Below are 16914 nucleotides of genomic sequence, written 5' to 3'. Positions count from 1 at the left end.
CCCCCAAGCTTCCTGTCTCTGGCCTGGATGCACTAAAATGGTTGCTCTAGCCAAGTGGGTGGATTCATTCAATGATTTTAAAACGATGTATGAAGGACTTAGCATGCAAATTAGTTTCACATGGAGGTCAGCTATAATCCCACCCCACCAGTTGCTGGAAAAGCAATTTTCACACATGTGCAGAGCGAGCAGGGACAGCCTGAACACATGAGCATCAAGGGAAGTCCCGAATCAGCCTCCTGCTGCTCAGCTGTTTGGGGAAGGAAAACTTTTTTTTTTTTCTTTTTTTATGGGCAGAGATGCTGTGTGTGTTGCACATGCACAATACCTGTACTCATTTTTTAAAAAAATCTGTGATGACTCCCCCCAAACAAACAAAGAGAGAGAAGCAGGAGGGATGCCCACTCCCTCCTGCCTCTGCTACTTGGCTCCCCCATGCCCCTGAGCTGCCACCATTATTTGAAAAGATGAAAGCAGGAAAAATATCCAGCTCCTCCTGCCTGCAGGCCTGCCTCTTGGAAGGGGTAGGAGGGGGGTGGGCCCTTATTCCTGGTGCATAAGACCCTGATTGACTGAGATGTCTAAGACTACTCCCCCCGTTACTTTCAATGCCTTAAATTTAGCATGGCTGCTAAGGGCCCAAGATTACAGGTCTGCCATAGATGCATGAGTCAACTAAGGCCTTAGGCCCCTCCCTGGGACTCACTCGGAGGCCCTGATTGATTCAGGCACATATGGCAGACCTGTAATCTTGGGCCCTTAGCAGCCATGCTAAATTTAAGGCATTGAAAGTAACAGAAGTAAAAGCTGGATGTACCACTTCATCTTCCTTTTTCTGGAGCCATATGGTAACCCAAGGCTGGACCATTGGTCTGACAAAGTAAGGCTTTTTTAAAGTTCTTATGTACCCTAGCTTAGGAGTAATGTTCATTACTGGTATGCCTAAAACTTACACACTAGATGTCATTGCTCCAGAGATGTTACAGATGTAAAGGTATAAAAACTTTATACAAGTTTTAAGTATCTATATCCATTTATCTTTTAGTAATCTCTCGCTCTCAATCCATGCTGCTGCTGCTGCTACTACCACCACTGTTACTTAACAGGTTTCTTGCATCACTCCACTACACTCTTGGATCTAAAAAATGCGCTAGAAAAAAAGCACTTCCTCATGACTTTGTCAATCAAATGAAGCTACGCCCTTCTCCTGCAATCGAACGTCGATAAGACAAAGGGCCTAGATTCTGCCTTCTCGCCTTTGGCCTAAGAGAGAGAAGGGACGAGTACAAAATTATAATAAGTCACGCCCCATTCAACTCCTGGTCGCCGCTTATAGGTCGCTGGGTGTTCAAAGACGTAGACGGCTTTGACGAGCTCAGTGCTCTAGCGGTTTTCGAGGGGGGGAGGGAGGATCCATTCGTCTATGGGGAGGAGCCTTCCCTATTTCGCCTTACTCGCGGCTGTTACCATGGTTACTGTAACACGCCAGCCCGCGAGAAGGATACACGGTGTTCCTCCTATACCGCGATTCGATCAGTATTACTCGCAATATTAATACTGCAGTTATTATTGTTGTACTTTTATTTTGCAAAAGGAGGGGGTGTTTCCTTCTTCCTCACTCCAGTTTTTCCTGCCTCTTGTCTGATGGTGATGGGGCGGTAAGTTAAACTGTTTTCTTGGAATATAACTTCCAGCTTGACCACCTAGTATTGTCTGCACTGTTATGTAATGTGCATTACAGATTATTTAAAAACTGAATTTTAGAAAATGTATCCAAAGATAGTAATTTATATTTTTAGTATACACAAGACTTGCCTTAAGGGAAGGCAACCAGGGCAATTGTCCTGTGCCTCTATAGTTTATTATTTATTACAAGAGGACCCACCCTGCCTAAAACTGAAGGAGATATACAGCTTGCAAATGACTTTTTTGGTCTCTCTGCAGTTTCTACCCTGGGCCCGTGCATGATGATGGAGAGCCCAACCCCCAGTGTGAAGGGGCCGAGAGTAACTTGATGATGCCAAGTTACTCATTCCTGGAGGGAGACTTTTTGGCCAGTTCTAGATTTCTGCCAACCTCATCTTGGTGCATTATGGTACCTGCAGCACTGGTTTCATGGACTATAAATACTGCACTGCTTTGGGATGTAAGTTTAAAACCAGGACCACCCAAAATGTCTTCCGCTTGGAATGGAAAACTTGGCAGCTCTGTAGTGGGCTACCCTCCAAAGCAGCAGACCTTTGCATTTTGGTTGCCTTTCATAGAGATGGCTCTGGAACAGGCCGTCAGAAACCATAGACATGGCTCCAGGTCAGGCTACAAGCAGTCTCGGAGGATCGCTGGATGCTTGAGTTAGTAAGGTGCAGACAGGGTACACCTGTGTGTAGGGAGAGAGGATTTGCTAGCTGCTGAGGGGTGTTGGAGGGAGGGGAGGGAAAGAGCCGTGCTGGGTCAGAAGTGGGTCGCATGCATAAGTCATCCTTGGAGTTTTAGGGCTTTTTTTACCCCAAATTTCTCAACTTATAGTCAATTATGGTATACAGTAAGCCAGTGTGTTATTTATGTGCATGTCTAGTGTCTCTATTTTGTTGCCCACTTTTATGAAATTGCTTAGACATTCATGCTCATTTTCAGGGCTTTAAAGGGACATAATGCCTGAGGATTCAAAATTTGCCCCTGCTTTGTAGAAAAGTTTTCATTCTTTTTGGTCCAGTGGCCAATATTTGAAAACACTGTTAAATCTGTTCACCATTCTGACACTGAAGCATGCGTGTTTTTGGGTTGCTCTCTTCTTTTATGCTTGATGCATGCTTGGAAGAGAATTTGCTTCTATTTTTTTCATGAGAAGGCGAAGACTTTCTCCATCAAGTGATTGTTGAGGATACTGTAATTGGTGTAGCACTGCATCATTTGCCTAGCACATAGGAGTATGTTTTCTTTTTTTTGTGTATCATGAGAAGAGGATTTTAACTTATTTATGTATGTGAAGTACGGTATGTATATAGTCTTCCATATTCTGCCTAGTGCTATACATAGGCAAATTATAATATTGTATTAGCTTAGATTCTTCCAGAAAATTACTACTGTATGTCTGGATCATAACTTTCAATTAAGATATTAACACCTGGGAACAGGAGAGCAGATTAGGAAATGGGGGCAGGGGGTGAGAAGTGCAAAGGGTATTTTACCAAGGATCAAACACAGATGCATGCAAGGAAAGGGAAATGAAACAGGTTAACAAAGGGTCCCAAGTGCAGGATTAAGAAAGTAATTTTTTCCTTGGTACTCAGTGTGGAAAGAACTGCAATTGTGGTCCATCTAACCTAGTGCAGTGCCAAGGACTGTGAGAATGAAGTGGCTGTATAGGGTGCAAATACGGAGCGAGTGTAGAAATTGCTCCTTGTCCACTGTCTCCTTTTATTGACAGTGGCAAATTAAGGCTGGGGGGTGGGGGTGGGGGCAGAGGTTGCCAGTGGACAGCTATAGCTCGGTACAGTCTTGATGTAACCTGCCTCACATTACCGCTCCTTTCATTCTTCTGAGGTCCTCATTTAGCTGTCAGCGTAGAATTTAATTTTCTTATTTTGGCACACAGTGCCTGTCAGTACAGAACAAGGCCGAGGGAGCTGCAGATCTTGAAACAGCCCTTTTGATCTGGTGACCTTTGGCCGATGAGGATGGAGATGCCTGTAGACTCGTCCAAGAGCACATCAAGATTACCCTCTGTAAGTTTATAAAATACTCATTTTGCCTATTTTCTACTTCCATACATTTGAAATAATGGTAAAAGCATTACTTTATTTCCTTTATGTGTTTTATTTCTATGTATTACCTTGAAATAATGATGAAATTGTAACAGACAAGAGTGGCATGCAAACCACTATACCTCTTGTATTTTAGGCCCCCTTTTACCAAGCCACAGTAGAGCGTTTTAGGGGTCCTTTTATTAAGGTGCCCTAAATGTTAAGGTGCCCATAGGAATATAATGGATGTCTTAGCATTTAGTGCACACTAAATTGGTTTGCACACCTTAATAAAATGAGCCCTTAGTGCAGGCCGGCAAGGTAAATGCTCCGATACTCAAAGGAATTGAATGAGCATCAGAGCATTTACCTTGCTGGCCTGAACTAAAACGCTCTACCATGGCTTGATAAAAGGGGGCCTTGGTGATTCAAGAGACAGATAAGAAAATACTTATGGGGTTTTTTGTCTTGATTTGCTAAAACATTCTTGGAAGGAATGATAAGGATGTATATAATATATTTTAAAATAAAGATATCATTTTAGAAATATAAATGTGTCTCGACAAACAATATTGTTTACATTTTTTCTATAATCGTCATTGAAAGATATTTGAAACAAATATACATTATATATGGTTTACAACAATTTAACATTAATAATTAATACATTTTTTAAAAACTGAACATGTTGTATGGTATCTGAGCTGAGGGCTGACTAGGGCCCCCAAAGTCCTGCTGTTAGGTTAATGAAAAGGGGCAAGAAAGGGTGGAGGGAAAGGAGAAAACAGTGAAGAGAAGCAGAAGTGCCATAGAATTATCAAAAAGCCAAAAGGAAAATGCCTTCTCGATTTTTAAGGAGAAACAAACAGATGGTAAAGCAGGTAGGATTAAAATATCATCAAAGTACAATTAATCCCCCCCCCCAAATAAAAAAAATTAAAAATGTATTAATAAATTGGTGGAAGGCTCAATTTGATGATTATTAGATATTTTTTGTGAAGTGCTTTTAAACAAGCAGTCAGAGCAAACCCATAACACAGGACATGTTGTCTGCCTCACCTTTGTAAGCAGTGAACAATAACACCAGCTGTGGTGAGAACAGAGAGAGGCAAGTGCCTACATTGTGTCTGGGGGGTGGGGTTGGTATTGATATATATGTCTGTGTTGTGCCTCCCAAGGCCCAGGAACAGCCTGTTTTGATTCTAGAGTTTGTGTTTGGTTACAGTTCTATTAGTTCCTGTAGCTACAGATATACACCTGGATCTAAATTCATAAATTCACAAGCACTAACATTCTTCAAGATTCAATTTTTTTCTTTTTTTGTAATATCTTTATTAAACAAACCAACTAGTGTTATTACTTTCATAATGATGAAGGTTCAATTTCTATGCAAGACCATGATTCAGATTGTACAGACACAGACAGGACTTGATTCATTAAAGTATTTCTCCTTTTCTTTGACTATGAGAAAAAAGCCTAGTGAGTTCAGTGGCTCAGCCCATAGACATTTCAAATCTCTTGAGCTTATAGAAATGTTTACTATGTTTAATATAGAACTGAGTCCAACTCATATGAGTAATTCACTGGGCAGCTAATTTCATTATCTACCTTTTTTTTCAGAGTAGTTTCATAGACCACATCATTCACTTCAAGGAGGGTTAATTAATAGGAGACGGCATCATGTGACAATGCTGAAGCCATCTTCTAACGCTACCACAATCTTGATACACTCAAAAACAGTATGATTGGTGCAGTCTTCTGTCAATTAAACTTCCTTGGTTTCTAATAGGCTGTTTTGGGTGAATCAGTATGGTGACAAGCTCTGCCTACTGGCTTCACCTCAGGTAATGGGCAAAGCTGTCTCCTGTTGCTTAAACCTTCTTGATTCACTCATTAGGGGTTTTTTTTATTGCTGGCCACTGCAGTAAAACTCCACGCTCACAGAATTCTTATGAGCATCAGAGCTTTTACCACAGCGGTTGACGATAAAAACCCTAACGCGGCTTGATAAAAGGGGTCCTCAATTTGATATATCACAAGCATACAATGGAATCTAAGCGGTTTACAATTATATTATTATATTTCACCACTTTGATTGATATTTCTTCCCCTCTCCCCTAACATTTTCTGGTCCATAAAGTTGATATTTTTATTTGACAAAATCTGAGGTTTACAAATCATTTCAATCTATATCCCAATATGTAGTTTCATATCTTTATAAATGCCCCATACTCTTCCCACTATCTATAAGTGCCAGTTAATTAAAAAAAATCAGAGCTGGGGGTTTCTTAGTGGTATAGAGTCATATGTTAAAGCTGAATTGTTTAAAAACAAAATGTTTGGGGGTCAGGGGGCCCCGGATGATCTTCCCTTGCCCTCATATTTAAGTGGATGAGGCATGTAGGGGCTATGGTTAAATCTTGTTTGGAGAGAATGATTTGCGTAGTTTTATTCTGTTTTATACATGTTGTTTGGCATCAGTCTGTGATGCTATGATTTTAAGTATTAATTAGTTTATTATTTTATTCTGTAATTATGATTTATATTAACATGTTGTTTTATGTATTTATTTACAGTTTTTTAATAACCCCTGATGTAGTCCCTGAAAGGGCGAAACATGGCCTTGTTGGGCTTTTAATTATTTATGTATTTATGATTATATATGTGGTAAATAAGTATTGGTATTTTATATAGTAAACAACTTGGACAATCTTTTATCAATCTGCTACCTGTCATATTATTGCAATTTGCTGTATGTTGGGCTGCTTTAGTGTCAAATTAAAAAAAAAAGTTACATTTGGTCCAAAATATGGTATCTTGCCTTATTTTAGGAGCTAGACACCAGAAGCATGTACGTCCAGTTTTGCAATTTTTACATTGGCTAAGAGTTCAGCTAGAATGAAGTTTAAAAGTATTACTACTACTACTATTAATCATTTCTATAGCTGGTGTAATGCATAAGATTGTACATCAAAAAAATCCACCTGGCTAAGTAATAGCGCATTGCACTATGTCCTGCCTCAAGAACTGTGATCTTTGCAGCAGGCCTTATTACTACTATCAGCCTGCTTAGGTTGATGTTTATTAGAATAAAGCATTATTATCCTGCACTGAAATTTTATTGTTTAGGCTATTTTTGTCTTAAATTATTTGCATTATTACTGTTTTATATTTGTTGGAACTGCTGCTCCCATTAGAAATGTATTTGGGCATTTTTTTGGAGTGGGCTAATTTCTCTTCCCTTCCCATCAGATGTAGAAACTTAACTCCCACAGCATAGTAATTTCCTCCAGATCACCTCTCATGTGTGATACCGCTTGGAGCAAACTAAAAGTGTGACTGTGCTTCCCAAATGATACAGACTCCAGTGAATGGTGTGGGTCAAAATAGTGTCTTCAGATCTCCTTACCCTGAACCTGGCTGTAATACTGGTACAATGTAAATGACCTCCCTTGTTTGATTACCCCTTGCAGCAAGCCAAAACAGTAATTCCCACATAAACTACCATTTTGATCTCTAAGGCCTAGCTGAAGTGGTGGAATAATTTGACTATTGCTGGCCTGCTCTCTGTGCAATCAATTACACCTTACTGCAAGACAAACATGTGCTCCTAAAATGATCCAGAGTTCTTCAATATGCTGTGTGAGTCAGACTGTAGCAGTGGTGTAATGTGTCCAGCTTTCCTTGGGATCCACCCCCAAGGTTGTTGAGTTAATTCAGAAGTCTTCTATGAGGAACCATATAAAAAGCTTTGCTGAAATCCAAGTAGACCACACCCAGCACATTTTCTCAATCTAGCTCTCTAGTCACCCAAGCAAAGGAATCAGATTAATTTGGCATGATCTGCCTCTGGTAAAACTGTTTCCGCACATCTTTTAACCCATTGGATTATAGAAAGTTCACTATCTTTCCTTTCAGCAATGTCTCCGCTACTTTTTCTTTCACTGAAGTGAGGCTTACCAGCCTGTAATTTTTCACTTCTTTGGTATCACTTTGTAAAGAGAGACCATGCCTTATATTCTCCATTATTATGGAACTCTTTCCATCTCCAAGGATCTATTTACACATGCCTATGAGAACTTCTCTGAGCTTCCTTAATATTCTGGAATGTATTTTTTTCCTGCATGGTGTACCCCATTGTATATAGTCTTTTAGGCTGAAAATTGTGGCCTATAAAACAATTAAATTAAATCTCAGCTGGCCAGGGCTTAATCTTGTAGACAGAAAAGAAGTGGAACTAGAGGAGGGCCAGGGCTGGAAGTGAACTTACTCCGACTTATACAATACTTCATTTGTGGATAAAAAGGAAGCTAGTATGTACATATACTTGGAAAATTCATACATTTAATACAAAAAATGTTAAATAATATCACCAACAGTAGTATAAATTTCTGGGTTGTGAAAGAATTGGTAAATCAAACCTTCGACTCTGAGTCCTCTGTTTTCTTACTGTCTGACTTGGACTCCAACTCCATCTGAGATTAGGCTTTACATTTTTTTTTCTGGATCTAAAGGACTAGTAATATACTTTAGATCCAGGACATAAGAATATAAGTATAAAATAATAAATTTACAATATACTGTATTATAATGTAAACTTTTATTTTGAAGCTGGAGTTGGAGTTAGCACATTTTTACTAACTCCGAACCACCCAAAATTGCTTCCAACTTAGACTCAAACTCTATAACTCTGACTCCACAGCCCTGATAAATTTGCAACATTATGAACAAAATCTTGGATTAATCAGTATTTTTCTCATTGTTTATACATTTGATTCCACAGTGTTCTTCCCAGAAGTTTTTGGCAGCCAGGTGGCATGAAAGTAGCTGTGTTGGGGGCAGGGGAATTTCATAGTAGTATAACATTTTTTACATTTATAAATGCAACCGCTCTTATCTCTGCAAACACATACGGCCTTTTTTACAAAGCTGCGCTAGCGGCCCCAAAGCCCATAGAGATTTAAAGGGCTTTGGGGCTGTTGCCACATGGCAGCTAGAGAGCTGCACGGGAACGGGGACGATGGGAATCCCACGGGTTCCCCCTTCGGGTCACGGGGATCCCGTGGGGACGCCCCCTAGGGTCACGGGGATCCCATGGGGACACCCCCTAGGGTCGCGGGGTTCCTGCAGGGTTGGATGCACTCGAGCTCGTCTTCTTTTCCCTACCTGCCCTTCTGCAGCACTCAGCCGACCTGGAAGTCTTCCACGATGTTAGTGCTGACGTCGGAGGGAGGGCTTAAGCAAAGCCCTCTCTCCCTCTGACGTCAGCACTGACATCGGGAAGACTTCCGGTCGGCTGTGTGCTGCGGCAGGGCAGGTAGGATAAATTCAAGGCAGTGGTGTACCAAGGGGGGGGTCCACCCCGGGGCAGCCTTAGGGGGGGTGCAGAGCCAGCCAGATCCCCTTACCTTCGTGGCATTTTCCCCCCGACCGACCGACAACAGGCCCGGTCCGACAAAACTCTCTGCCCTGTAGCCGCGAATCTAAATTACCTTCTTACAGCAGCTGGATTCAGGGCAGGGAGGTTTGTCGGACCGGGCCTGCTCTGTTGTCGGGCGGGCGGGGATGCGCCACGAAGGTAAGGGTGCAGAGGGAAGGAGGGGCAGGGAGGGAGAAAGGGAGGAAAGGTGGAGTGGAGAGGAAAAGGCGCTTAAGGGAAATGGGTAAAACTGAGGGGGGAGAAGGACGCTGAAAGCACTGGGGAAAACAGAGGGGGGAAAAGGACGCTGAAAGCAAATGGGGAAGACAAAGGGGTGGAGAAGGACATGGGGAAGACAGAGGGGGGAGAAGGATGCTGAAAGGACATGGGGAAGACAGAGGGAGGAGAAGGACGCTGACAGGACATGGGGAAGATGGGGGGGAAGGACGCTGAAAGGAAATGAGGAAGAGAGAGTGGGGAGAAAATGCTGAAGGGAAATGGGGAAGAGAGAGTGGGGAGAAGACGCTGAAGGGAAATGGGGAAGAGGAAATGGCGAAGACGCTGGCAGGGAAGAAGACAGAGATGCCAGGCTATGGGGGGAGCAGAGGGAAGAAGATGGGTGCCAGACCAATTTGGAAGGGGAGAGAAAGGGAGAGGCACAGTAACAGAGCAAATGGAAGACGCAGAGAGAAGAGAGATAGTGGATGGAAGGAATTGAATGAGAACATGAGGAAAGCAGAAACCAGGCAACAAAGGTAGGAAAAAAATTATATTTATTTTTTTTTGCTTCAGGATAAAGTAGTATATTAGTTGTGTTGATAAAAATTTATAGCAAAAACCAATAAAGGAACAAAAAAGAACTTTTAATACCTTTTTAAGCCTGAATGGCGCTCAGAATCCAAGAATGGAATGAAAAAACTCAGTGTGGGGAACAAACCCCTATAGAGTTTTTCGCAGAATCTATCATTGCACCAACTTTTGTGGTAAAAAGGTGATTAAAAATGCTTCTTGAAAAACTATAACGTGTTTTATATATCCATAAAGTGAAATAAATGTCCAACTCCTTGATAACTTCAAAAAAGGTGAAATCAAAAGTAACTTAACTTAAATGTCCATACAGCGATGATCTGGCAAGGTTCTGATGCGTTTCGCCGAACTGGCTTCCTCAGAGAACCCGCTGCGCTGTGTGCGACCTGCAATTTCACATACTTCCTAAGCAAAAAACAAAAAAGAAGGTGATACTTCACAAAGTTCAAACAAAATACATGTATAACAAAAAACTCTCGACGCTGTCAGCAGGGTACCTAGTTCAAAGGAAAAAATCTCTCATTTCCTGTGACGTCAATGCTCAGCTGAGCACCCAGTACTTATGATGTGCCAAACTGTCTGTCATCGATGAAGAAACGCCCACCACTCAACTTCTTTATTCAGCCCAGTAGGAGTCACTGTCTTCCAGTGGAATATCCATCTTTGTTCTTGTTTCCACAACCAAGCTTGAACATTGCCTCCTCTGTTTAAATGGGCCACTTCCAAGACTACAAACTGTAAATCATTCAGCTGATGAGGAATTAAGTGCCAATGCTGCACTAGTGGGGCCCCCATGTCACCTCTCCTGATTTTGCTCAAATGCTCTGTAATACGGACTTTGATACTTCTAGTAGTATGTCCGATATATAGCAACTTGCACGGGCATATAATCATGTACACAACCCCCTGAGTGTCACAATCAGTATGGTGTTGAAGAGTGTGAGACTTGGGTAAGTTGGGATGATGAATACAAGTAGTTTCAAGAACATGAGAACATATAGTGCAGCGTCCGCATTTAAAATGGCCCTTAAGATGTTCAGGAGTGCTAGTATGTACACTAACAAACTGGGAGGTGGTAATGTGGTCACGCAAATTTCTACCTCTAGAAAACGCGAACAAAGGAGGTTGAGAAAGACCTTGATGTACCTGTAAAATGTGCCAATGTGTTTTGATAATCTTCTTGATGCCAAACGCTTTGTATGAATATGGAAGTGTGCATACCATTCAGGCTTCGGCTGGAACAGAAGATTGCTGTAACAGGTAAGTGCGATGTGCATATAAGGCCCTTTTGTAGGCCTTTTTAATGATACCATGAGGGTACCCTCTTTCCACAAACCGTTGCCACATATCTGCAGAGCGAGTTTTGTACTCTTCTCTATCACTGCATAAACGTCTGAGTCTCAGAAATTGGCCCACGGGTAGATTATCCCTCAAATGACGTGGATGGTAACTGTCATAATGAAGCAAGTTATTTCTGCCGGTCATCTTGCGGTATATGGTGGTTTCAAAATGACCCTGACACAAAACAATCTGAATATCAAGAAAAGCAATCTGAGCAAGTGAATTGTAAATGCGGATTACAGGTGTTAAGCCACTGTAAAAATTGATGAAAAGCTTCTAAAGTGTTTGTCCATACCAAAAATATATCGTCTATGTAGCGTTTCCACACATAGATCTCAGAGTAATACGTGGAAGTGTAAATATGTGTTTCTTCGAAGTCAGTTACATAAAGGCATGCCAAAGAGGGGGCCATAGTGGCCCCCCTAGCAGTGCCCTGAATCTGCAAAAAAATTGCGTATCAAACATGAAGTAGTTTTTTTGCAAAGCTATGCTGGCAATAACTACTAAAAAATCCACTCTAGCTGGTTACAACTGAAGGGTACCTAGATGTCTGCGTACAACCTCAATGGCACTGGTCTGGGGGATATTAGTATATAGGGCCTGGATGTCTAAAGTAACCAAAAGAGCCCCCTGAGGGACAGAATGAGACTCTTGAAGCCAGTTGAGCATAGAAGTGGTATCTTTTATGTAAGACTTAGCTGAAGAAACCTGTTGTTTGAGATGAAAATCCACGAAATCTGACAGGGGCTCCAACAAAGAACCCATCCCCGAGACAATGGGATGCCCTGGTGGAAGAGTTAGGCTTTTGTGAATTTTGGGGCCGAAATATATGACTGGAATGACTGGATGGTTCCGATGTAAAAAACGATACTCTTTGTCAGTGATAGTCCCATTTTCCAAAGGCTGCAAAAGAGTGTGCTGTATAAGGTCAGAGATCTCTACCGTAGGGTCATTGGGCAAAACTTCGTAGTAATGGGTATCACTTAATTGTCTACGAGCTTCGCTAACATAAGCTGCAGTGTTCTGTAATACAATGCCACCGCCTTTGTCGGCGGGGCGTATAACAATGCTGGAATCTTGGGATAATGCTTGTATAGATTGCATCATCTCTTTGCACACATTGCGCCGAATACGAGATGGTTGACCTTCCAAACTGGCAATATCTTTTTCAACTAAATTATAAAAGACTTGTAGATGGGGGTCCAGATTGCCCGGTGGATTCCAAGTGGAAGATCTATAAAGCCCCGTGGGACCTTGATCAACTGTCTTGTCTTGAAAAAAGAGAGTGAGATTGCATTTCCTGATTAGTTTGTATAAGCTAATCCTGGTGTCTAAAGGGTTGTAATTAGTGAAAGGAACGAATGATATAACCCCATGGTAAGAACAGTCAATTCATTGGAAGATAAACTCCTACTGGATAAATTGAATACGTTGTTACTCGTGGTCAGGGCTTTGGGGGCCGTCTCCCTCTGGTGGTCCGAGTGCCTCCCGCTTTGTGGGAGGCAGGCCCTTGAAAATTTACTGTAGAAGAGCGGGTTTGAATAGGACCTGAATTTATGGAGCTACTAGAATCTGAGCTGGGGTCCTCTCCTCCTGACCCACTAGATGTCTGTGCATATGTGATTTTTCAGGGTTGGCGAAGGCGTTTGTTACGGTCCATCCAGGGATATATGAACCCCCGGATGTAATCGCTCTCATCCCTTTTAAACTTGCCTATCTTTGTCTTCCTAATATCAACTCTAAATTCCTCCATCTGTTTTTTTAAAACATCCATCTTGGTAGCAAAATCATCTGGTGGTTCTGCACTTTGCATTGAGGTGACTTTGTCTTGAAACTCAGTATGATATGTGCTCAGTTCATGTTTGGTAGTGTCAATAATGAGCAACATTAAATCGTGTGAGCATTTATTTAAAATAGCATTCCATTTCTCCAAAAAGCCCCCATTATCAAGAAATAGACGAGGCTCTGTACGCATACGGAGCCCCCTAGGAATGCGCTTAGCTCTGCAATACTCCGCCAGTGTTGCTGCATGTAATTCGGCCCTAATAGTTCTCTTCTGTAAATGCGCCAGCTGATCCCAATCTACTGTAGTCGTGGACACATCTTCCTGGGTGAACAGTTTGAAAGAAGACAAAATGTCATCTGCTTGTTGATCAGTAAAAGATAAAGTGGTATCCTATCCGGCAGTCGCCATGTGTAAATACCCCAGATATAAAGTTCTGGATGCCCAATACAAACAACTGGGTAAATAATGAACAGGGAATTGTTCCAAAATATGATAACAGCAAAAACCAATAAAGGAACAAAAAAGAACTTTTAATACCTTTTTAAGCCTGAATGATGCTCAGAATCCAAGAATGGAATAAAAAAACTCAGTGTGGGGAACAAACCCCTATAGAGTTTTTCGCAGAATCTATCATTGCACCAACTTTTGTGGTAAAAAAGGTGATTAAAAATGCTTCTTCAAAAACTATAACGTGTTTTATATATCTATAAAGTGAAATAAATGTCCAACTCCTTGATAACTTCAAAAAAGGTGAAATCAAAAGTAACTTAACTTAAATGTCCATACAGCAATGGTCCAGCAAGGTTCTGACGCGTTTCGCCGAACTGGCTTCCTCAGAGAACCCGCTGCGCTGTGTGCGACCTGCAATTTCACATACTTCCTAAGCAAGAAACAAAAGTTGGTGCAATGATAGATTCTGCGAAAAACTCTATAGGGGTTTGTTCCCCACACTGAGTTTTTTTATTCCATTCTTGGATTCTGAGCACCATTCAGGCTTAAAAAGGTATTAAAAGTTATTTTTTGTTCCTTTATTGGTTTTTGCTGTTATCATATTTTGGAACAATTCCCTGTTCATTATTTACCCAGTTGTTTGTATTGGATAAAAATTTATAAACATTAGAGGCTCTGGTAGAAACCCGTTTACAAAGTAGGTATTCTTCCCAATTAATATTTCCAAATTAATAAAGTCTCTTTGCTTATTTGTAAATGGGTTTCTACCAGAGCCTTTAATTCAGTAGCATAATTAAATGAAATAACTATTTCTGAAGTTTATAGGGACGGGCGGGGACGGAGGGGATTCCTCACGGGGACGGGCAGGGATGGTGGACATTCCTCGCGGGGACGGGTGGGGACGGAGGGGATTCCTCGCGGGGATGGGTGGGGATGGAGGGATTCCTCATGGGGACGGGTGGGATTCCTCAGGGGGACGGGTGGGACTTTGACGGGGATGGGTGGGGACGGGTGGGATTTCTGTCCCCGCGCAACCCTCTAGTGGCAGCTGCTAGCAATAGACATTTAAAGTAAATGTATAATCCAGAGCAAATATTAATTGCATAAATTAATATTAACTTTCAACCCCTTTTACCAAGCTGTGCCAGATGTTTTTAGTGCAGGCCAGCGAGGTTAGTGCTCTGATGCTCATAGGAATTCTTTGAGCATTGGAGCATTTACCGCACTGGTTCATGCTGAAAACCTCTGGCACAGATGGATAAAAGGAGCCCTTAATGATAATTTGTGCAACAAAGGAAAAGCTGCACATAATTAATAATTTTTTAAATATTGAAAAAAATTCCATGTGAGCCAATCCAATTATATTATATTATATTATATATATACACACACACATGAACAAGAAAAACAATAAGAAATATTATTAATATTGCAAGTATAACTTAAATTTTTCAAAGATCTTTGGCCTTCACACAGTATAGCAGTTCTTATGAGTTAAATTTAAACATGATATGCAGCAAAATATTCAACCTCCCCACAAAACAGACAAGACATTTCTCTTTGGAAGTCATCATACAAAAAAATGTTCTGATTCTCATGACTATGGCAGGCTCCGTCTGTTTAAAAGCCCACCTCTTCAACTATGACCCCGCTGGCGCGCAGTCGCTTGCTGAACTGTTGAATCCCTATATACTGCTTTCTTTTGTTGTACCTGGTTTGCTTACTCCTTATATATTTTTCTTTAGATGAGCTGTACTTGGAAGGAGGACCCTGGGGAGGGGGGGTTATTATCTTGGGGGGGTTGTGATGGGACGGGGGGGTTATTATCTGTGGGGACAGGTTTTGTTATCAAAAACGCTGAGCTTGATTGTACTTGGTTCACTTCTTGTTTGATGGTTTTGTTGAGCTCAATAAATATATTTGCACATAAAAGCCCACCTCTTTGAGAGTGCTTTCAACTCCTAACATAATATAATAAACAATTTCTATACTGCATAACCTGTAAATCAGGGGTATCAAAATCTGGCCTGTGGCCCAAATTTGGCCCACAGGGTAATTAAATTTGGTGTGCGATCTGGCCCGAGATTTGGCCCACTGTTCCTTCCCTCCCTCCATCCCGGCTTCCTGGTCCCATCTTCTAAGTAGCCTGCCGAGGATCGCCGGTCGGCGGTAGCAATCCTAGCAGGTTGCCATAGCCTCAACAGCATGTTCCCTCTGCCTTGGTCCTGTACGTTAGAGGAGGGGCAGGACCGCAGCAGAGGGAACGTGCTGCGGAGGTTGAGGCAGCCTGCTAGGATCGCTACAGCTAACTGGTGATCCTTGGTAGACTGCTTAGAAGATACCAAATAAATTTAAAAAATGATTAATTGATAAACAAATGTGTCTTCAATTGCTTCCTGAAGTGGGGGTCCTTGGGTTGGGGTTGCCGGTGGGGGTGGGGGGTATTAAATGACCAGGGAGCATTTTTATGGGACTGGGGAGACACTGGACTACCGGGGAAGTTTTTTTAATGGGATTGGGGGAGAAGGAGGAAGAAGAGCCAGGTCACATTGGTCCTGGCTTGGAGGGGGAGGATCAGGAAGAGAAGGGGTGTTACTACCCTGGACCTGGTGAAACGTTTCTCGTGCTAAATGCACTTGAGGAACATGGCAAAAGGGTGCATAATGACTGCATTAACAGGCATTTTAATTGGTCTGTGGCAATGTTTTCAGTGTGAGTTAAAACCTATGCTAAAACTGAGCTTTTGGTGTAAGGTAATATGAGTGCAACCCGGCATTAACCACAGTTAACTCTGGCAGTAGTTTTGAGCATTGGCCCCTCAGTGAGCTGAGGCTGGAGTGCACCTTGAAGAGGTAGCTTCATGTTTGGAAAAATGCATCCTAAAATAAATAATTAGTTATTGATAAAACCTAAGACTGTTTCCCAGCACTGGCATGGAGACACACCTATCTGCTCTTGTTTTCATGATATCTGTAACGAATGTGTATATTTATTGTGACAATCCAGAATCCAGCCTCCGGCATAAGGCTGGGATAAGTGACCTAAATATTTAGGGGTCATATTTAGCCAGCGGCATTCAACATTTTGCTGACTGCCACTGACATTATGCTTAGAAATTCAGTGCTAAGCCCTGGCCATGGTTGACATTGAATTTACAGCTTGTGGATCTGGCTAGCCCAGTGGTCTTTATTAATTTTTAAGCTGGGATTACTTTGGATTCTAATGAGCTGAAGGAGAATCTCCAAATATCTTCCCATGCAGTGCTATGGCACTGCTGACCAGTGTATGCCAGTGACATCCATCCCCATCAGCCCACCTTCAAACATAATTGGTGGGTCGTCTCAAGGTTGTGAGAATTTCCAAATGTA

The 16914-nt window shown here is 41.8% G+C and overlaps 1 protein-coding gene across 3 annotated transcripts in view; it reads left to right on the top strand.

Annotated features, from left to right (window-relative positions):
- Positions 1-786: 786 nt before the first annotated feature.
- Positions 787-16914, top strand: part of DIXDC1 (DIX domain containing 1) — a 178698-nt gene continuing 162570 nt past the window's right edge. The window contains exons 1-3 of one of the 3 annotated variants that reach the window (XM_033917357.1): positions 1490-1658; positions 1945-2146; positions 3596-3725. In XM_033917357.1, the coding sequence (XP_033773248.1) occupies positions 3672-3725 (54 nt within the window). In that variant the 5' untranslated portion in view covers positions 1490-1658; positions 1945-2146; positions 3596-3671. Of the gene's footprint in view, positions 881-1489; positions 1659-1944; positions 2147-3595; positions 3726-16914 lie in introns of those variants that run through there. The other 2 variants (XM_033917358.1, XM_033917356.1) reach the window with 2 other exon arrangements.

Source organism: Geotrypetes seraphini, chromosome 13 (genome assembly GCF_902459505.1).
Source record: "Geotrypetes seraphini chromosome 13, aGeoSer1.1, whole genome shotgun sequence".
Lineage (NCBI taxonomy): Eukaryota > Metazoa > Chordata > Amphibia > Gymnophiona > Dermophiidae > Geotrypetes > Geotrypetes seraphini.
This window is presented reverse-complemented; position numbering and strand designations above follow the sequence as displayed.